This window comes from Schistocerca serialis, chromosome 5 (genome assembly GCF_023864345.2).
Source record: "Schistocerca serialis cubense isolate TAMUIC-IGC-003099 chromosome 5, iqSchSeri2.2, whole genome shotgun sequence".
Lineage (NCBI taxonomy): Eukaryota > Metazoa > Arthropoda > Insecta > Orthoptera > Acrididae > Schistocerca > Schistocerca serialis.
In genome coordinates, this window is record NC_064642.1 from 385424522 (window position 1) to 385448186 (window position 23665).

The following is a 23665-nucleotide window of genomic DNA, read 5'->3' on the forward strand; positions in this document are numbered from 1 at the left end:
TTTCATTCCTTAAAGTGTGTATACATTTTTCTGGCAGGCTCTTTATTATTTAATTTGACTAATTTATCTAACTGCTCCTCTAAGCTTTAATTAGAGCTACTAAATCTTCCATCTTCCTAATCTGAAGGGGTATACAACTTTAACAGAAATATATGTATTCTTGTTTGTATCTAAACAATGTTACTATATTCTGCCTCAACTACTCAAATCCAGAGAAATGGATCCTTACAACATTTCACAAAATAAACTACTAATAAGATGAATCTCAGTTTGGGGCTGTTTACAGCTCATCTGCTAGGGTGCAAGGCAAGTTGCAATCCACTGCCAATGCATTTCATATAAGCTAGGTGACATAGCAAAGAGCTACTGTGCAGCCATAGCATAGCCAGCTGACCAGCTGCTGCACTGCATTGTTGGAGGTCGCTGCTGCAGTTGTAGTCTTGAAATCCCACTACGGATTTCTTGTGTCGCCCATGAGATTCTTCTTCACAAATGTGACAAAAGTTACTTAATTACACAAATATGTTCTGCTGCTAATTTGATTGCTATGGTCAACTAACATTCTTTTCTCAACTCTTAGGATCAATTAACAGTCCTTTGGCTTTAACCTAATTAAACTTATTTCTTATAACTATTCAAATTAACTTAGGCAACACCACTGCTGTACCCTCTTCAATCTTCTAAGTTATCAACTTTGATTGCTCTGAACAATGTTGTATGTTCTACATCTTCTATTATTCTCATCAAAATTCTTGAAAAACCATAAATGCTCTCTTCTTTTCCCACTGCCAATTAGCAGCCTGTCACAGTTGTGCCTTGCCAATATGTTGAGATGACTTTCTTTTGCTACTACCCAAACATCCATCAAATGAGGGCATGGGAAGTGAGATGTTACAAACTTAAAAACTACCTGAACTACATTTTCAGTTTCCACAAATATCTTTTGTTGCCCTAAGAGGATAAAAGTGGAAAATGGTATTCTGCAGAAACCCACATTACACCAGACTCCTCACTGGGTACATGAATGTATCATCCCAATGGCTATGTGAAACTGATGTGTCGACAACCTATTAGTGATAAAGAAACACTGCCGTGACTGTCTCTGGGCCTAATCTTCACTTTAGCCACACAATTAGAAATAATGGTCATGGATAAATCCATAAATGGAACAGAGTCTTCTAATTTTTTAGACGTTTATACTAATACAAGCCTTAACTGGAAGTCACAAGTTACAGATTATCTTAAACTTCTAACCTCTGCAACTTTTGCATTATAAATACCACCAGATTTTGGAGATGAAAATTTCAGACAGTTGACTTACTTTTCCCATTTTTGTTCACTATTGTCTTAACACATCATATTTGGAGATCACTTAGCACTGCCGGAACAAGCATTTGTAGCACAGAAGCATGTAAGGATAATATGTGGCAGCCCATGTACCACTTGTAAACAGCTCTTTAAACAGTTGGCAACAGCCTCTCAATGTATTTACTCCCTTACTAAGCTTGTTGTCAACAATCGTAGTTGAGAAAACAACAGTAATATTTATAAATACAACACTCCACACAAACTGAAATCATATCTGCTTCACAATTCCTTCCACTCCATAGAAGTATTTCTGAGTTTGTAGTAGTAGTACGAGCAGCAGCAGTGTGTGTGTGTGTGTGTGTGTGTGTGTGTGACACTGGACATAGTTACATCACTTTATGCTTATTTATATGAAATGTAATATTGTAACATATACCTTGACATCTGCTTGGCAGATTCTGTATGCTTACGCCTCACTGTTGGAATTTTTTGTAACTTGTCTGCAGGTTTTGCCCAAGTCACTTCCAAGTCAGATCCATGTACCTTCTTCTCTGAAATTTTTTGAGAACACTGGTATTTACTGTGGGACATGGCTACAAACAAAAATATTGTAAGACATGTGACAAGCATAGATGTGGTGATTCGCTTACCATTCCAATGCTTCAATGCTTTTTCAGCATTCTCTCTATCTTTAAAATGGACAAAGGCAAAGTTTTTCACCTTTTTAACCCTTGATATACATCCTTCTTCCGCCACACTTTCAAACATTGTCCGTATATCATATTCCGTTGTCGCTGCTGAGAGACCTCGCACATAAAGAATTTTCACCTGAAAAATAACACGCACCATAATGGATATACTTCAAAATAAAATTAATTTTATAAATCATTTAATTGACACATACATCCAGGTATGTGACCTCATGTATTTACTACTGTTCCAGTGCTAGATTCAGGTCTTATAAAGTGTAATCTCATCCTGTTCATAGAGTAAGGTTGTCAGGATATCATTTAAACTCTGTTTAGATTGGGTGGCAGTAACTGGGCGGTGGGAAGTGACAACTTTTATTGACACTAGTTTTTACTGGGATTGCTTTTGGTTTTACCAGCATGTGAGGGGCAAGCCAGTACTGTGACATTCCCTTGGTGGTCAGTGGCAGTTAAGACAATTCATTCTGTTATGTACCTTTGGGTGTTACATGTACTGCTATGGCTGATTCGCACAGCTAACATGCCTTATGAAATCGAAGAAAGTTAACAACATCTGCTTACGAGCTAGTAAAGGATTGCTGCAGTACAGTGTTCATTGTACACATTCCAACCTTTAAGTTGGTGACAGAAGACTGATTCCAATACACCTTACCCTAGCTGTAAAACAGTATGTGGCGGACTGGTGGATCAGTGACCTACTGACAATTGACCAGCTCTAGTGAAAGTATCTCCAACACATAGAAGAAGAAATGCAGCACTTTAAAGCACAAGATAACTGAAGAAAAACTAAAACTACACAAGCAATGGATGGCGGTAACCTTTCTAGCATCACTCTTAGTGATACTACCACATAAATCCTGGCCGAGGGGTTGAATTTTGCCATAGTACCTAAACACACTCCTAAAGAAGCTATTATCGAATCGTTCCAGAGTTTTGTAACATCACCTGCCAAAAGCAGAAGCATAAAATAAAGACCCCTATGATGATGCCGCTAGTCCAAACAAATCCATCGAAAGAAAGTATCACAAAAGAAGAACGATATTAAAATGTGGAACTCAAAATCGACTGTGACATATTTTAATACAAGCAAATGCATCACTGTAATCAACATGACTACTTGCCAGAACAGAATGCACAATGCGCTCAGTGAATCCATTTACATGGAACCTAGGGAAGATGGCCAAGATACCTAGTAGAATGCTGCAGGCAGAAATCTTGGACAGAATTCAACACATCCAAAAGACTGATATTGCAGGTTCCAATAGCATTAAGAATATGTGAGCTGCCCAAGGTACAAGCAAAACCTTACCATTGAAAGTCCACAGTCAATGGTATAAATTTGCTAATCTACCTCCTGGCAAAAAAACTCATAACACAGAAGTTGCAGTAACTGTTAGCTGTACACAGTTATTCATTAGTAACTCCGCACTTCTAGAAGACAAGTATATCTTACCTATAGACCTTATGGTAAGCGTCAACATCACATCCTTATTCACAGATATACCAGTGGGACAAACAATAACATTCTACAGAAATGTCTGGCATCTTACATCTACATTCTTGTGCATCACTGTCTTAATGAACACCTACTTCAGGTGGAAGGGGAAAGTTTATGAACATACAGATGGTATAACTATGCGATCCCCAATCTTGTTAGTTGCAGCATACATCTTCATTGATGCATTTGAAGAATCAGTGCTTAAGTCTGTATCGCTATACCCAAAATTCTTATTTCGGTACCTGACATTTGTCCGCTCCTGGTAGCTGAGTGGTCAGCGCGACAGAATGTCAATCCTAAGGGCCCAGGTTCGATTCCCAGCTGGGTCAGAGATTCTCTCCACTCAGGGACTGGGTGTTGTGTTGTCCTAATCATCATTATTTCATCCCCATCAATGTGCAAGCCGCCGAAGTGGTGTCAAATCGAAAGACTTGCACCCGGCAAGTGGTCTACTCGACGGGAGGCCCTAGTCACACAACCTCCTCCACCTGACATTTTTTATCAACTGGTCATATGGTAAACAGGAATTGCACAATTTCCATCACTGTCTCCATCAACAGCATGCCAATATCTAATCCAAGCATGCCAATATCTAATCCACAATGGGGATAGAGAAGAACAGCTTGCTTCCTTTCCTCAATGTGGGAGCATACAGTGTGGTCCATTGATCGTGACCTGGCCAATTATCTCACGAAATAAGCGTCAAATGAAAAAACTAAAAAGAACTAAACTTGTCTAACTTGAAGGGGGAAACCAGATGGTGCTATGGTTGGCCCGCTAGATGGCGCTGCCATAAGTGAAATGGATATCAACTGCGCTTTTTAAAATAGGAATCCCTATTTTTTATTACATATTCGTGTAGTACGTAAAGAAATATGAAAGTTATAGTTGGACCACTTTTTTCGCTACGTGATAGATGGCGCTGTAATAGTCACAAACGTATGGCTCTCAATTTCAGACGAACAATTGGTAACAGGTAGGTTTTTTAAATTAAAATACAGAACGAAGGTACATTTGAACATTTTATTTCGGTTGTTCCAATGTGATACATCTACCTGTGTGAACTTATCATTTCTGAGAATGCATGCTGTTACAGTGTGATTACCTGTAAATACCACATTAATGCAATACATGCTCAAAGATGTCCTTCAGCCTCAATGCATTTGGCAATACGTGTAATGACATTCCTCACAACAGCGAATAGTTCACCTTCCATAATGTTCGCACATGCATTGACAATGAGCTGACACATGTTGTCAAGCGTTGTCGGTGGATGACGATAGCAAATATGCTTCAACTTTCCCCACAGAAATAAATCTGGGGACGTCAGATCCGGTGAACGTGCAGGCCATGGTATGGTGCTTCGACGACCAATCCACCTGTCATGAAATAAGCTATTCAATACAGCTTCAACCACACACTAGTTGTGTGCCAGACATCCATCATGTTGGAAGTACATCACCACTCTGTCATGCAGTGAAACATCTTGTAGTAACATCGGTAGAACATTATGTAGGAAATCGGCATACACTGCACCATTTAGATTGTCATCGATAAAATGGAGGCCAATAATCCTTCCTCCCATAATGCCGCACCATACATTAACCCACCAAGGTCGCTGATGTTCCACTTGTCGCAGCCATCGTGGATTTTCCGTTGCCCAATAATGCATATTATGCCGGTTTATGTTACCGCTGTTGGTGAGAGACACTTCGTCGCTAAATAGAACGCGTGCAAAAAATCTGTCATCATCCCACAATTTCTCTTGTGCCCAGTGGCAGAACTGTACACGATATTCAAAGTCATCACCATGCAATTCTTGGTGCATAGAAATATGGTATGGGTGCAATCGATGTTGATGTAGCATTCTCAACACAGACGTTTTTGAGATTCCTGCACAATTTGTCTGCTACTGATGTGCGGATTAGCCTCGACAGCAGCTAAAACACCTACTTGGGCATCATCATTTGTTGCAGATCGTGGTTGACGTTTCACATGTGGCTGACCACATCCTGTTTACTTAAATAACATAACTATCTGGCAAACAGTTCGGACACTTGGATGATGTTGACCAGGATGCCGAGCAGCATACATAGCACATGGCCATAGGGCATTTTGATCACAATAGCCAGACATCAACACGATATCGACCTTTTCCACAATTGGTAAAAGGTCCACTTTAACATGGGTAATGTATCACGAATCAGATACCGTTCGCACTGACAGAATGTTACGTGATACCACGTATTTATACGTATGTGACTATTACCGCGCCATCTATCACAAAGTGAAAAAGTGGTCCACCTAAAACACTCATATTTCTTTACATACTACACGAATATGTAATAAAAAATGGGGGTTCCTATTTTAAAACGCAGTTGATATCCGTTTGACCCATGGCGGTGCTATTTAGCGGGCCAACCATAGCGCCATCTGGTTTCCCCCTTCAAGCTAGACGAGTTTCGCTCTTTGTAGTTTTTCCGTTTGATGCTTATTTCGTGAGATATTTGGCCTGGTCACTATCAATGGACCACCCTGTATAGAAAGCCTGATGGTTCACATATCTACAGTGTGTGTAAGAAAAACACAAGTACTGAAGATACCTGCACGCTACCTCCCATAGTCACCCTAAACAAAATAATTCAGTCTTCCACACATTAACAAACAGAGCACATGCAATCAGGGATGTAAGATACTTGCAGGAGGAACTGTAGAAACTGTAATCCACAAACACTGAGAATGACAAGGCAACAGAACAATAATAGCATTATCATATCACAAAATAAGTCTGTGGGAGGGAAAAAGATGAAACAAAATAACATCACCCTCCTACCACCACGTAGGAAATCAGTGGATGAGTGGGAGAATTCTGTGCCCACTGGGCATCAAGCCAATCTATCGAAGCAGCAACACAATCAGAGATGTATTAAGCTTCGCAAAGCAATCAATGAAGTCACCTATGAGTTTGGAATGGTGTACACTGCTGAAATGAGCATCCTGTTACCACATGCCTAATGAATCACTGAAAACATATAGAGCTCACCACAGCAAGTCAGTAGTGGTGCAACATCACAATAAGTGTGACTATACTACACAATATCAGGAAGCTGAAGTCCAAGCTAGTATACAGTTTACCTTTAAGAGAAAGATATGAGGCAATTGAAATTGTGAAGCAGCCTGGCAACATGAATAGTGACAAGGGATAGAGACTCGTATCATCTTAGTTGCCAACAGTAGCCAGTCTATGGGACGACAGCGTTACTGAGACTGTCCCCACCAGGTGTGGCAGTAAACATAGCAGCCAAATGCATATCACACACTGAGTTGGCTCAGCTGCCACCTGATGATTCCGTCTTTCTCAGTGTTTACAAGAAACTTGCCAGTACCACCTGCTGGATCAAAACACTATATGTCACTGTACCACCTTACCCCATGTTCGCCAATACCTGCCAATAGGCACCACAATAAAAACTACAATCAATAATGGTTGTCAATCCCTACTTCCCCATTCCTGCCATCAGGTCAAAGTATGAGCTCAGTTATGTTCCAGATAAACTGACTTTACAAGCAGGATGAAATTACACTCCATAAAATCTGAAACACGTGAGGCAATCTGACCCTATGACTTACCTTAGAAAATAGATTAAGCTTTTGTAGACTTAGAGAAAGCTATTGACAATGTTGACTGGAATACTCTCTTTCAAATTCTGAAGGTGGCAGGGGTAAAATACAGGGAGCGAAAGGCTATTTACAATTTGTACAGAAACCAGATGGCAGTTATAAGAGTCGAGGGGCATGAAAGGGAAGTAGTGGTTGGGGCGGGAGTGAGACAGGGTTGTAGCCTATCCCCGATGTTATTCAATCTGTATATTGAGCAAGCAGTAAAGGGAACAAAAGAAAAATTTGGAGTAGGAATTAAAATCCATGGAGAAGAAATAAAAACTTTGTGGTTCGACGATGACATTTTAATTCTGACAGAGACAGCAAAGGACCTGGAAGAGCAGCAGAACGGAATGGACAGTGTCTTGAAAGGAGGATATAAGATAAACATTAACAAAAGCAAAACAAGGTTAATGGAATGAAGTCGAATTAAATCAGGTGATGCTGCGGGAATTAGATTAGGAAATGAGATGCTTAAAGTAGTAGATGAGTTTCGCTATTTGGGGAGCAAAATAACTGATGATGGTTGAGGTAGAGAGGATATAAAATGTAGACTGGCAATGGCAAGGAAAGGGTTTCTGAAGAAGAGAAATTTGTTAACATCGAGTATAGATTTAAGTGTCAGGAAGCCGTTTCTGAAAGTATTTGTATGGAGTGTAGCCATGTATGGAAATGAAACTTGGACGATAACTAGTTTGGATAAGAAGAGAATAGAAGCTTTCGAAATGTGGTGCTACAGAACAAGGCTGAAGATTACATGAGTAGATCACATAACTAATGGGGAGGTATTGAATAGAATTGGAAAGAAGAGAAATTTGTGGCACAACGTGACTAGAAGAAGGGATCAGTTGGTAGGGCATATTCTGGGGCATCAAGGAATCACCAATTTAGTATTGGAGGGCAGCGTGAAGGATTAAATCATAGAGGGAGACCAAGAGATGGATACACTAAGCAGATTCAGAAGGATGTAGGTTGCAATAGGTACTGGCAGATCAAGAACCTTTCACAGGATAGAGTAGCATGGAGAGCTGCATCAAACCAGTCTCTGGACTGAAGACCACAACAACAACAAAATCTGAATGTCATCGGCCTTGCAGTAGACATATCATCCTGAAGAAGACCACTTGCAATATCGACCAAACTGTTGGTCTTGTAGACAACATGACATGTGATGATGTACTGAGAATATTTTATTGAGGATGACAACGGCCACAAAACCCTACATTGTACGGTACATTTGTGTTCTTATTTGGCATATCTTTATGGCTCCTCTACCAATATTGCAACAATAATAGTATCACTTCTGCACATGTCATTAGGACAAGATTCAACTAATTATGGCATGCACCGAGACATTTAAACAATCATATTTCCTATGCTCCATATATGAATGAAATGAGAAGTGGCCCCAATTACTGCTACACCAAGAACTTCACAGTGGTTTGCACAGTATGGATCTACATGTAGACATCTATATATCAAGCCAATTATCTTGGCTCCAACAGTACAAAAATTCAAAAACTAGGATTTTTTTAAACCAACTTAATATGATGTTATCATTGCCGTAGATGAAAAAAGACTAATTAGCAGAAAAAAATCCTAGGATCCAGTGGAGATCGAACCCTAGATCTACAAATTTGTAATCTGACACTTAACCACTGAGCCTCACAAAGGCATGAATATTCCTAAGAAAGCCTGTTGAAAATGCTCATTATGCTGCAGTAAACACAAAATTGTCATCTCCTGATATCAATCACTTCTCTGTCTAGTAACAATATTAGAGAGGCAAAGTTGCTACTCACCACATAGCAGAGATGCTGAATCGCGATAGGCACAACAATAATATAAACACAATTATAGCTTTTGTCCATTAAGGCCTTTGTCAGCAATAGACACACGAACCACACCAGTTTCAGTTGTCTTGAGACTGCAGACGCATGTGTGTGCGTGCGTGTGTGTGTGTGTGTGTGTGTGTGTGTGTGTGTGTGTGTGTGTATTGCTGACAAAGGCCTTAACGGCCAAAAGCTATAACTGTGTTAACCTTTCTGCTGTGGCTACAGCGTCTCCGCTATTTGGTGAGCAGCAACTTTCCTTCTCTAATACTGTTACATTCCATCCCAGATTTTCCACTGTTTGGCTTCACTGTCTAGTGTTCACTGAATGGATGCAGCTGTGCCTTTCAACCATGTGCACACACTATCTGACCAAAGGTATCAGGAAACCTCTCTGTAATGCGAAACGACCACCAGATGCCACAAGCGGCAGACCTACCAGTATAAACAGAAGTGGCGAGTACTGTGTTGTCACTAAAGCTGCCCAAGTCGACTGTTGGTGATGAGATTGTGAAATGGAAATGTAAAGGAACAACCACAGAAAAACCCAAACCAGACAGACCTCGTGTACTGATGGACAGGGATCATCGAGCATTGCAAGGAATGGTTGTAAAAAAATTGGATGAAATCTGAGGAACAAATCACTTGTTAGTTGGAAAATCCTACCAGAAGTCCAGCTAGAATAATGACCATGCATAGAGAGTTAAAAATAATGGGTTACAATGGTCCAGCACCTCCTCATAAGCCACACATAACTGGAGACACTGCTTTGAAATCAACAATATTTATAATTCAGAAAACAAGGATTACAGAAGCATTAAAAATTTAAATTACAAAGTTTACTGTGATGGATCAGCTTGCTTTTGAGAAGAAATTTCTCAATATGTCATGTAATAGTAGACACAGACACTCAAAGTTCTCTGTTTACATTTAGCTTTGAGTGGTAGCTCACCTTCATAGCTGCCGAAGCTGAATCACATAAGTATGTTGTTGAAAAAGGAATCAGCATCAGGTGTATGGCCTACCCCTGTTAACATCATTTTTTCCTTATCAAATGTAATATTTGTATCCGATTTCAATTTGTTACAGAGAACCACAGCCAGTGTTGAGGCAAGGAGTTGTGCAGACAAAGGCTATCTCAAACATGAACATCTTCAATACAAGCTGCACATTCACTGCATACCAAATGAGGGGCGGTGTTTCAGATCTGGTGGCATGGTTGCAAGAGGCACTGGGCGAGCCTCTTCAGATTTCATCTGAAATGATCAGTGAGGTTATTGCCACTATGTCCATCATTTCTTTAGCTTTGTATTAATTACTTTAAAACATTAAATTCTTGGAGGGTAACCAACCCACCCATAAGCAAGTGTAGGGTTCAGTCTCACTTCTACCATTTCAAAAATTGTCTTTCCAATCTAGCCCACTTAGAACTCAGTGTTCAGCAGAAAAGTATTGTAAAACTGCTACACATGAGGATTAAGGAATTACAGATTACCACGGGTGCGTTAGGTTTTGAGAGTAAGGGCTACGAGGTGAACAGGGTGTTTTAATTGGACAGTTCCAAGTTATAAAGGCCGAAGCCCAAGCTCTTGGGGGATCCATCTCAGATTATTTTGCTAAACTGCCGAATCCTATTTTGTGTTTGTTAAATGGTATCACTGAACTAGTGGTTTAAATTGTATTACTGAACTAGGGGTTGACCAACTGGACCAAGTTCGTGAAGCGTTGTGGATGATCATGCAGTTTAAATCACATGTTAACGCCTTGCAGATATTGCATTTAGTCATTATTTCTCTTCTTTATCCTTTATCTAAGGGTTTGTTAAGTGAGTTGCTGTCTCATGTACTCCAAGAGTGGGAAAATCTGGGGCAGCTTATGGCTCGTATAATTGAAAGGAAATTGCCAGCACATATTAGGAACAAACTTGAGCACTTGTTTTATTGGTGAGAACAGGTTTCTGATGAAATCACATTTCAATACATTGAGTATGTCCGTACTGCTGTCTCATCTTTGAGTATAAATGTCACTAAACAGGACTGTACTTATAGCATCTCTGAGGGCATGATGTCTGAGGATCACTAACAACTCGTTTTCACTCGCAAGCCGGCAACCTTTGCTCAACTCAATGATTTGGTAAACTCTGTGGAAGCCTTTACATTTGCTAATGAGCAGCATAAACCAAGTGATAGTAAGCCACCTGTTTCTTCTTCTTATAGTGACAACTATCACCAGTCAGCTGTTAAATTATCATATAGCAGATCTTGTTTTTGGTTTGGTTCCCTGAGGCATTTAGTGTGTGAGTGTCCTGTTGAGTGTGGGCCTAGGTCCAACAGCTGATGCCATCATAAGCAAGTAATCGCTAGAGTGACAAGGCCTGCTGAGTTTTGTGTGAATATTCGCGCCTGTAATAAACCGCTTCTTCCTGAAGGTAAATGCCAAAATTAATAGAGAACCAATCTGCAGTCTGCTTGATTCCAGAAGTTCTATTTCCTTACTTGATTATGATCGGTACCTTGAGTTTCGACATTTGTGAAATTATCATAAAGAGAACCATGAGTGAGGCATTCTACTTATTCGAAAGTAAAGTTCTGTCTACTGACTTGACAGAAAATGCTGATAAATTTTAGCGAGCGAGATGCTGCAGTGGTTAAGCACACTGGACTAGGATTTTGGAGGGCAACGTTTCAAATCCGCGTGCGGCTATCCAGATTTAGTGTTTCAAACCCCTGTACGGCTACCCAGATTTAGATTTTCCGTGGAAGACATCTGTCCAGAGGATCTTGTGTCCATAATGGCATCGAAACAAGAGGATGACACCATGACACAATGATGGCAGAAATACGAAACGTTTTTTTTTTTTTCAAAACTGCTTCACTGAGGAAGATCGCACTGTAGTTCCTCGTTTCCATCGTCGCACGAACGTCAAAATGATGTATATCGAAATAAGTGATCATGTCACAAAAAAGGAAACGAAATCATTATGCAGAGGCAAGGCCACTGAACCTGAATAGATATCAATACGATTCTACTAATACGTTGTAGTGCAACCTGATTACAATGAATAGCACACAATAGTGTTGTACACTGATACATTTTACGACTTTTCCTTGAGGCTGAGCACTAATTTGACCACTGCGTGGTATTTTAGGTAAGGGAATCAAAGATTTCAGGAGCAGGAACAGAGCATACATAAATAAACCTCGGCTCCCGTACTTCGACCTGCTCTCTTTACTAGATGAAAGAAACACAAACACAAGAGATGGGAGTAACTAATGCCCCAGATTGTTTTTCTCAGAATATGTTTATTGTTAAAGAGTCAGAATTTGGTGACAATCAACAACACTTGTCCATGTCCTATTTTTCTACATAGTCTCCATCGCGTTCTATGGCCGTACACCAACATTGTGGAAGAGCATGTATTCCCTGCTGGTAAAAGCTCTTGTCCTGTAAACGTACATGTTTTCACTGCATGACTGACACTCTTGTCATCTTCAATGTGTGTTCCCCGAGGCCTCTCTGTCAGTCTCAAAATGCTCCAGGAATTCACATGAAATGGCCTTTCTTTAAATCTTGTGGTCCGCTATGAGCATTCGTGGAACCCATCGCGAGCACCTCTTTGAATATCCGAGAGTATCAAACATTGCAGACGCACTTCCAATGCTGACCGACAACTGTAGAGCCAACTGTCGAGTTGTGATGCGCCGGTCGGCACGAATAATGGCATCTGCACGATCCAGCATGTCTGGAGCAGTGGCTGTGACAGGGTGTCTCGAGCGTGGCTGATTATGGGGCTCTGTTTCTGCATTTCCTGAGGCTGTAAACCTTCTTTACCCATCGCCCAACAGTTCTATCAACTACGGCACTGCCATACACTGCACACAAACGTTTATGGATGTTCACCACAGTTTCTTTTTCTGCATACAAGAATTCAATAACAGCACGCTGCTTGTAACGTGAGTGGTAAGTAGACGCCATTTTGACACCGTACTATGGATCTGCAACGGTTCGAAACACCTGCGCACAGAACATATATCAAATGCGAATCACCAACAAGGACATTTGTCTATGTATACTAATGGCTTTTTAAAAAATGTGGGGCATTGTTTATTGAACGACCTTCATAATGCAGGAACAGTAAGACATTACCAATAGCATCGGAAAAAAAATTTTCACTTAGATTTTTCATTTGACTCATTTATACAGATTATATATTTTCTGATTTCAGTTTTCATTGGCTGCTTCCTGTAATGGTACTTGTCCCTCATTGATGAAGTAATTCGGAAATACTTCCCGGATTTAGTGTCCTTCTTCATTTTGTTCTCTCGTCATGGATTGCGCCGAAAGAGACTGTAACTAACGCCAGCGACGTGGCAGAATGTGGAATTCACGACATCCTCTTATCAAAATTATCACAGGAAACCATGTTTTGTTTCTCTTTAGCAAATAATTATGCAACGTACAGCACGCAAGTAGAGTGCTATCCATAGCTTTCAACTCTCCGTGCTCCAGACAGTCCTCCTCTAGATTGTCACACAGATGACAAAATGGTACATATCAAAATAGATGACAGATGGATAGAAAAACAATTAAAATCGCTCATAAGAAGAAAGGCCACTGGACCTGATGGGATATCAGTTCGATTTTACAGGGTCTGCGAAGCAACTTGCCCCCCTTCTTGCAGCAGTGTACCATAGGTCTCTAGAAGAGCGTAGCATTCCAAATTATTGGAAAAGAGCACAAGTCATCCCCATTTTCAAGAAGGGACGTCAAACAGATGTGCAGAACTATAGACCTATATCTCTACCATCAATCAGTTGTAGAATTTTGGAACACATATTATGTTCGAGTATGCTCGCGCTATTCGTCCAGAGGGCCATAGACATGGGTTCCCAGGTAGATGCCGTGTTTTTTTTATTTCCGAAACGCGTTTAATGCGGTTCCCCACAGTTGTTTAATGAACAAAGTAAGAGCATATGGACTGTCAGACCAGTTGTGTGATTGGATTGAAGCGTTCCTAGATAACAGAACGCAGCATATCATTCTCAATGGAGAGAAGTCTTCCGAAGTAAGAGTGATTTCAGGTGTGCCGCAGGGGAGTGTCATAGGACCATTGCTATTCACAATATACATAAATGACCTGGTGGATGACATTGGAAGTTCACTGAGGCTTTTTGCAGATGATGCTGTAGTATATCGAGAGGTAGCAACAATGGAACATTGTACTGAAATGCAGGAGGATCTGCAACGAATTGACGCATGGTGCAGGGAATGGCAATTGAATCTCAATGTAGAAAAGTGTAATGTGCTGCGGATACACAGAATGAAAGGTCTTTATCATTTAGCTACAATATAGCAGGTCAGCAACTGGAAGCAGTTAATTCCATAAATTATCTGGGAGTAGGCATTAGGAGTGATTTAAAATGGAATGACCATATAAAATTAAACGTTGGTAAAGTAGTTGCCAGACTGAGATTCATTGGAAGAATCGTAAGGATATGCAGTCCGAAAACAAAGGAAGTAGGTTACAGTACACTAGTTTGCCCACTGCTTGAATACTTCTCACCTGTGTGGGACCGGTACCAGATATGATTGGTAGAACAGATAGCAAAGATCCAACGGAGAGCAGCGCGCTTCGTTACAGGATCATTTAGTAATCGCGAAGGGGTTACAGAGATGATAGATAAACTCCAGTGGAAGACTCTGCAAGAGAGACGCTCAGTAGCTCGGTACCGGCTTCAGTTGAAGTTTCGAGAACATACCTTCACCGGGGAGTCAAGCAGTATATTGCTTCCTCCTACGTATATCTCACAAAGAGACCATGAGGATAAAATCGGAGAGATTAGAGCCCACACAGAGGCAAACTGACAATCTCTCTTTCCACAAACGAGACTGGAATAGAAGGGAGAACCGATAGAGGTACCGCCACACATAGTCCGGTGGCTTGCGGAGTATGGATGTAGATCTAGATGTAATTAAATATTCGTTTGTTCTTCGTAATATTTTTCAAGCAAAATAGTTTCATGTCATGATACGTCTGTTAAATACAAATGCACTATCCCCTACAAACCCATTCTTTTCCTGTTCGGTAGTGGAGATAAAGTTGCTAGGTTCAAACCTCCTGATAACCAGTTTCCTGTAGAAATTTGTCTTGTGCAGCACATTACCATCTGAAACACAACCATTTGGCCCAGTATGTACATACGTAAATTCTTAAACTGCACTACCTACTGCAAAAATAATATAACACAAAAATGTGTTTTTAATTATGATACAGAGATACACTCCCATCTGTTTTTTTTATAGCCGCATGCTTGCCGTCCGAAGCATCCACACAATGACTGAAATTCTATTCGTCTTCAAAACTTGCTACAATAACTTCCCAATAGATGATAGAATCTGGAAAAAAGTTCACTTACGTTAAAACCTTGTGTAAAGGTGTATTTTTTGACATTATTTCACATTAAAAATTGGCCGTTACATAAGCTTTCGTGACCGCAGCCGCTACTTTTCTCAATCAAGTATCTCCTCAACTGGCCTCTCAAGGGCTATGTTCACCCTTTGCCAAGAGCGCTTGGCAGACCCGGATATCACCCATCCAATAGCGCTTAACTTCGGTTATCTGACGGGAACTGGTGTTACAATTGCTTCAAAGCCGTCGGCATTATTTCATACTATTTTCGTAATTTTCAGGAATCTAATATGGACGGACTAGCTATGGCGTATACTGAGCAGTTAAGGCAGCCTCAGCCTCAATTACAGGCGCAGAAACTCAGATCTGAAATTGTTATGGGAAGTTCTGTCCCCACAATCTACCAAAACACTACCACCTCTTTTCCTGTGATACAAACTCCTGTTGTCCCAATCCCATCCCCATACTCCGGCTCACACATCCAGTCCTCCTCCTTCTCTTCCACCAACACACAACCATGTCCATCTCCCTCGCCCGCCACCCCTTTCCAAATCCATTTAACGGAGAGTGAGGTTGAGGGAATGTAGTCTGGGAGAACTTCGATTTTACCGATCGTTTGTTCCATTTGAGTAGTGAACTATTGTAATATGAAAATTATTGAAAAATATTTAAAATATGTAAAATATTTTTCTCTATTTTAAGTCTAATTAATCATGATTCATTTATTTTGCATTCCCTCAATATATTTCCTCCGGCAACTATAAATTATTATGAAGGTTTCAGGAATCATTTTAGATGTTCAAATAACTTACGGGAATGCAGCCGGGTGAAGTCATCGACAACCGCCGATATTTCGGCAGGAGCACACCCTGTCATTTCCAGGGCAAAACTGCAGCACGTACGCACTGTGTATGGGAATTTAAAACCTCGGTTTCATAGAAACTCCAGAAAGAGAACACACACACACACACACACTCTGTAAACACTTACGCCATCACAAACTACAAAGATGTCCGACGTCAGAAGATATCGATAGTGAAATTAAGCGCTTAACTGCTCCAGTTTTGCTCTGAAAATGGCAGGGTCTGCTCCTATCGAAATGTCGGCGCTTGTCGACGACGTCACCCGGCTGCAATCCCGTAAGTTATTTTAACACAATGGGCCGCCGTTTTTACCTCCGGCTCCACATTTGACTTCTGCTTTTGCCGCAGCAGTAAGCACAGGTGGTAAGCAGGCGTGGCTTGTTCCCCCCGCACGGCCCATCATCCCGTAGCGGTCGATGTAGGAGCTGGACTTCCCCGCATCCTCCACAGGCAATCGACCAACTGCTGTCCTTACGCGGAGCGACTCAAAAACGGAAAGCAACGGACAGGAGATCTACACTACTGGCCATTAAAATTGCTACACCATGAAGATGGCGTGCTACAGACGCGAAATTTAGCCGACAGGAAGGAGATGCTGTGATATGCAAATGATTAGTTTTTCAGAGCATTCACACACCGGTGGCGACACCTACAACGTGCTGACCCAAACTGATTTCTCACACACAAACAGCAGTTTATCGGCGTTGCCTGGTGAAACGTTGTTGTGATGCCTCGTGTAAGGAGGAGAAATGCGTACCTTCAAGTTTCCGACTTCGATAAAGGTCGGATTGTAGCCTATCGTGATTGCGGTTTATCGTATCGCGACATTGCTGCTCGCGTTGGTCGAGATCCAATGACTGTTAGCAGAATATGGAATCGGTGGGTTCCGGAGGGTAAGACGGAACGCCGTGCTGGATCCCAAAGGCCTCGTATCACTAGCAGTCGAGATGGCAGGCATCTTATCCGCACAGCAGTAGCGGATCGTGCAGCCACGTCTCGATCCATGAGTCAACAGATGGGGACGTTTGCAACACAACAACCATCTGCACGAACAGTTCGACGACGTTTGCAGAAGCATGGACTATCAGCTCGGAGACCATGGCTGCGGTTACCCTTGACGCTGCATCACAGACAGGAGCGCTTGCGATGATGTACTCAACGACGAACCCGGGTGCACGAATGGCAAAATGTCGTTTTTTCGGATGAATCCAGGTTCTGTTTACAGCATCATGATGGTCGCATCCGTGTTTGGCGACATCGCGGTGAACGCACATTGGAAGCGTGTATTCGTCATCGCCATACTGGCGTATCACCTGGCGTGATGGTATGGGGTGCCACTGGTTACACGTCTCGGTCACCTCTTGTTTGCGTTAACGGCACTTTGAACAGTGGACGTTACATTTCAGATGTGCTACGACCCGTGGCTCTACCCTTCATCGATCCCTGCAAAACCCTACATTTCAGCAGGATAACGCACGACCGCATGTATCAGGTACTGTACGGGCCTTTCTGGATACAGAAAATGTTCGATTGCTGTCCTGGCCAACACATTCTCCAGATCTCTCACCAATTGAAAACGTCTGGACAATGGTGGCCGAGCAACTGGCTCATCACGATACGCCAGTCACTACTCTTTATGAACTGTGGTATCGTGTTGAAGCTGCTTTGGTACCTGTACCTGTACACAACATCCAAGCTCTGTCTGACTCAATGCCCAGGCGTATCAAGGCCGTTATTACAGCCAGAGGTGGTTGTTCTGGGTAATGATTTCTCAGGATCTATGCACCCAAATTGTGTGAAAATGTAATCACATGTCAGTTCTAGTACAATATATTTGTCCAATGAATACCCGTTCATCATCAGCATTTCTTCTTGGTGTAGCAATTTCAATGGCCAGTAGTGTACACCTGTAATTGGTTGCAGACAAGCTCGCAAGGCACCTCCGCAACAGGGCGCAAATCAGAGAAGAGAAACTGTAGTTGCCGTGTGCGAGCGTGGCGAGAGGGAATATTGTTTGTCGTACCCGTGCATCATTTGGTTACCCTCGGCATATCAAGTACAGTTTCAAGCTCTGAGAAAGTTGTGCTCAATTATTATTATTACACATGAAAAGCAAACGAAAAAAATTCTAGAGTCATCGGAACATCCACAGACATATAAACTGCTGGCTACATGTAACAGTCAAGGACCCGTAACAGAAATTCATAGTAATAGAAACTACGAAACAATACTACAGTGGTTTGGTGCAGTTGATTTCTTCCGGCCGTACCACAACATTACTTATATTTTGAAAACCCAAATGTCGTGAAGTTTACATACCTGGAAACATGGCGATGGAGGCTTGTGCTCGTTAACTCATTTTTACGTGAACACCATTGTGTTTAAACGAATCGGAGACTTGTGTCTTAAGTGTAGTTTCTAGTTTACACGACGACACTAGGTTGCAGGCAACTGCGCTACTGGCCGCTGCGCATGCGTGCCGCGCGTTTGCGCAACTCATCGGTGAAACTAACACTTCCGGCGTGTTCCAACTTTGGCGACACTCGTTACATGAGTTTTGAGGTTATGTGTGTGTTCGTTGAGTGTAGGCAAACTGAAATATGACGTGGGGAACGGAGAATAATGTTCACCTTTTGGATATCTATGCTTTGCATAAGTGTTTGTGGGATTTCAGTGACGCTGATTACAAAAATAGCAACATATTGCTGTTCCTGCACGACCTTCACGTGCGATCAGAAGATAGTTTGACACTATCTGAGCTGCAGGGCAAAATTTATTGAATTAGGAGCACATATACAACTGAATTACGAAAAATACATGCAAATGTAGATCAAGCTGTGGAAACGCTCTCGACTGCAAGATTAAAATCCCAGCGTTTGAGTTGGCCGCCTCTTTTCTTAAGGACTATTGTTGAGAGGAGGGAATGCTACATTCTTTACTCAAGATTCATCTATTTAAAACAGGGCCGGCCAGAAATTCTGCACGCGTGCGGTGCTCCTGCACATGTGCAACTTCCGGGTCACAGCGTGCACGCCGCAGCCATCAGCGTACATGTAGTGCATGTTTCTACGCACAGATGTCGCTCCTCTGTTACACACAGTGCGTTATCGACACCTCGTATGTACACTCCTGGAAATTGAAATAAGAACACCGTGAATTCATTGTCCCAGGAAGGGGAAACTTTATTGACACATTCCTCGGGGCAGATACATCACATGATCACACTGACAGAACCACAGGCACATAGACACAGGCAACAGAGCATGCACAATGTCGGCACTAGTACAGTGTATATCCACCTTTCGCAGCAATGCAGGCTGCTATTCTCCCATGGAGACGATCGTAGAGATGCTGGATGTAGTCCTGTGGAACGGCTTGCCATGCCATTTCCACCTGGCGCCTCAGTTGGACCAGCGTTCGTGCTGGACGTGCAGACCGCGTGAGACGACGCTTCATCCAGTCCCAAACATGCTCAATGGGGGACAGATCCGGAGATCTTGCTGGCCAGGGTAGTTGACTTACACCTTCTAGAGCACGTTGGGTGGCACGAGATACATGCGGACGTGCATTGTCCTGTTGGAACAGCAAGTTCCCTTGCCGGTCTAGGAATGGTAGAACGATGGGTTCGATGACGGTTTGGATGTACCGTGCACTACTCAGTGTCCCCTCTACGATCACCAGTGGTGTACGGCCAGTGTAGGAGATCGCTCCCCACACCATGATGCCGGGTGTTGGCCCTGTGTGCCTCGGTCATATGCAATCCTGATTGTGGCGCTCACCTGCACGGCGCCAAACACGCATACGATCATCATTGGCACCAAGGCAGAAGCGACTCTCATCGCTGAAGACGACACGTCTCCATTCGTCCCTCCATTTACGCCTGTCGCGACACCACTGGAGGCGGGCTCCACGATGTTGGGGCGTGAGCGGAAGACGGCCTAACGGTGTGCGGGACCGTAGCCCAGCTTCATGGAGACGGTTGCGAATGGTCCTCGCCGATACCCCAGGAGCAACAGTGTCCCTAATTTGCTGGGAAGTGGCGGTGCGGTCCCCTTCGGCACTGCGTAGGATCCTACGGTCTTGGCGTGCATCCGTGCGTCGCTGCGGTCCGGTCCCAGGTCGACGGGCACGTGCACCTTCCGCCGACCACTGGCGACAACATCGATGTACTGTGGAGACCTCACGCCCCACGTGTTGAGCAATTCGGCGGTACGCATGCCCACTATACGCCCTCGCTCAAAGTCCGTCAACTGCACATACGGTTCACGTCCACGCTGTCGCGGCATGCTACCAGTGTTAAAGACTGCGATGGAGCTCCGTATGCCACGGCAAACTGGCTGACACCGACGGCGGCGGTGCACAAATGCTGCGCAGCTAGCGCCATTCGACGGCCAACACCGCGGTTCCTGGTGTGTCCGCTGTGCCGTGCGTGTGATCATTGCTTGTACAGCCCTCTCGCAGTGTCAGGAGCAAGTATGGTGGGTCTGACACACCGGTGTCAATGTGTTCTTTTTTCCATTTCCAGGAGTGTATATCGCAACCTGGGCTGTATCTGTAAGATCTGTTGCTTCATCGAGCGCAACAGAGAAAGCAACAAAGTATTTAAGCCTTATTTATTAGCTGCCTGTGCAGATCGCCGGCCATAGCACTGATACGTCTTGTCACTGTTTGTTTGGATAGACTGATATCTTGAAACCTGCAAACGTACGTGGGACACACAAGTTCCGCAGCATCAGACACCCTTTCACAAACTCCCCTTCGGAAAAGGGTTTTCCAGATTGTGCAATTCTTAATGCGATTTTTAAAACTTTCTTGCGGTGAAGATTTAGTGTGGTTGTCATTCTGAAATATTGAAAACAGTACATTGTACAGCGTACAGTAAAACAGACATAAATGTAACACAAGAAACTAAGAGTTCAAGAAGTATCAGTTACTTTGATGTACAGTAAAATCAGGTTGATGTGTCTCATCCATTTTCTTAAGGACATTTAATTTTGCTTGCCGTTCTTCACTGTTGAGTATACTACACCCGTCTTTGTGATATGTATTGTAGTGTCTTTCAATTGAAAACTTACGCTGGCCGACTATTATTCGGCGGCACAGCAAACACTGAGTTTTCACCAACGACTACAAAAAAGAATTGCAGTTCCCTTTAAACGACTGAGAACATAGATCTCCTGCCCTGCCATTTCTCAGTACTTCTCTGTTAAGGTTACGGTCACCAGGGGTAAACGAGGCTGGATATGTTGCGCTCTTGCTTGTACCACAGGGAAGAGGAGCCGCCGCCGTTCATTTAGGACACATGTCTAATAACAGATGTCGCTGTCGCACACGTGGGCACATGTGCAGCACTTCCGCACGTCTGCACACTGTGCTGCGTTTGGCCGGCAGTGATTTAAAACGTCGTAGCAGTACTCCCCACTCACATATGTTTGAATTTTGAAATATTGCCAATGTACAGATCTATCTTCAAGAGAGTAGTTTCCAACCATTCTCTTCTTAATGCTTCGAATAATTACTGCTGTTAATGTTAATTATAATTACTGTTAGTGTTATTATTACTGGCGTTAATAAAAAGCGTCATCACCACGAAATCCGCATCTTGTAGCATGCCCAGTGTTCTCGATTGTAATGCACGCTACGTCATATGTAATTTCAGTTCTGGCGACAGTGCTTCATGCGTTACGTATCTTTATTCCTTATCGCATAATTAACTCTATTTAGAAGAAACGTGAACAGTTCTGGTGACATTCTACGATAATTAAAAGATCATCTTGGGTCTTCCATTATAAATTATTTCAGCAAGGATGCTGAGCAACCGGGCTGACGTCTATTCTTAATCCAGTCACGAATCCAAACACGTTTCTTCTTTTTTTATTATGCAGCGATTCCACGCAACAAGCTTTAACTCCATCACAACTCGTGTGACGTGCAGCTGCCAAAACTTTCCTTTCAGACACGACTCTTTCCACGCAACGAGTGGCGCAACCCAACATCTTCGCGTAAACAGCCGGCCGAGGTGGCCGTGCGGTTAAAGGCGCTGCAGTCTGGAACCGCAAGACCGCTACGGTCGCAGGTTCGAATCCTGCCTCGGTCATGGATGTTTGTGATGTCCTTAGGTTAGTTAGGTTTAACTAGTTCTAAGTTGTAGGGGACTAATGACCTCAGCAGTTGAGTCCCATAGTGCTCAGAGCCATTTGAACCATTTTTTCGTGTAAACTAGCCTTTAGCCTGCTTTCACAGTGGCACTGACAACAGCTGCCAGGCGCAGTCGCCAGAGATCGTCCTATTACATCTGCCGACATCTTGGTCACAATACGTCCGGTCCCCTTCGTCTGTTTTTGGCTTAGTGAAGGAAATTAGGTTCGGAGAGGTTAGATCCTCTTCTACGTATGAATTAGACTAGATTTTAACCTATGGCGGAATGGATACCGCGACGTCTCTGTGCTCATAGACGAGTGCTGCATGGGGGCTTCTAAGACGCCAATGCATCTGAGTGAGCTACGTCTGTCAAGAAAATAACGTGGCAAGTACTGTACATTCTGTCTTCAACTATCAGAATAACAGGAAAAGATTTTCGGATATATGAGATTAACCGGCAAACGTTCTGTTACATATACGAGATGATTCACGATGATCATTAAAGGCAAAATTACAAACAATGTTTTGCTGTAATTGAAATTGTGCAAATGTGGTGTCACCGCCAGACACCACACTTGCTAGGTGGTAGCTTAAATCGGCCGCGGTCCATTTAGTACATGTCGGACCCGCGTGTCGCCACTGTGTGATCGCAGACCGAGCGCCACCACAAGGCAGGTCTCGAGATACGGAAGAGCACTCGCCCCAGTTGTACGGACGACATTGCTAGCGACTACACTGACGAAGCATCGCTCATTAGCCGAGCAGATAGAATAGCCTTCAGCTAAGTCCATGGCTACGACCTAGCAAGGCGCCATTAGCCGTACATAGTTTGATAGTTATCGTATGAAATGTCTCATCAAGAACGATGTATACAACAAAGATTAAAAGTTAAGTATAATAGCAGCTACGTACTTTTCTTGCTACCATTCATTACGTATCCTGTTTCAGACCTCTATCTAGCCTAAGTGAGATTACGCGTGCCTTTCGGCTACTTCAGTGTGGCGTACCTGTCTTGTTACGCCACAACAGCAGATACACGTCAATTAATCTTCAATGACTGCTATTCACCAACGTGTGAAAGACAAACCAGATGTTTAGAAATATGTACCCTAAAGCACTGAAATGTAGAAAAACAAACACATTTGCAAACCAAACAGTCATTCGAAAATTATAATTTACTTTCATCTTCTCGTAAATCTGTAAACACAATCACGAACGCTCCTCTCAGCAGTCGTGAACTAACG

At 42.8% G+C, this 23665-nt stretch overlaps 1 protein-coding gene across 1 annotated transcript in view; it reads right to left on the reverse strand.

The window, feature by feature from the left end:
• Positions 1–363: 363 nt before the first annotated feature.
• LOC126481962 (probable RNA-binding protein 46) overlaps positions 364–23665 on the reverse strand; it is a 90572-nt gene continuing 67270 nt past the window's right edge. The window contains exons 2-4 of the mRNA XM_050105925.1: positions 1959–2136; positions 1745–1859; positions 364–484 (exon numbers count right to left, since the gene is read on the reverse strand). Of these exons, the coding sequence (XP_049961882.1) occupies positions 364–484; positions 1745–1859; positions 1959–2136 (414 nt within the window). The remainder of the gene's footprint in view (positions 485–1744; positions 1860–1958; positions 2137–23665) is intronic.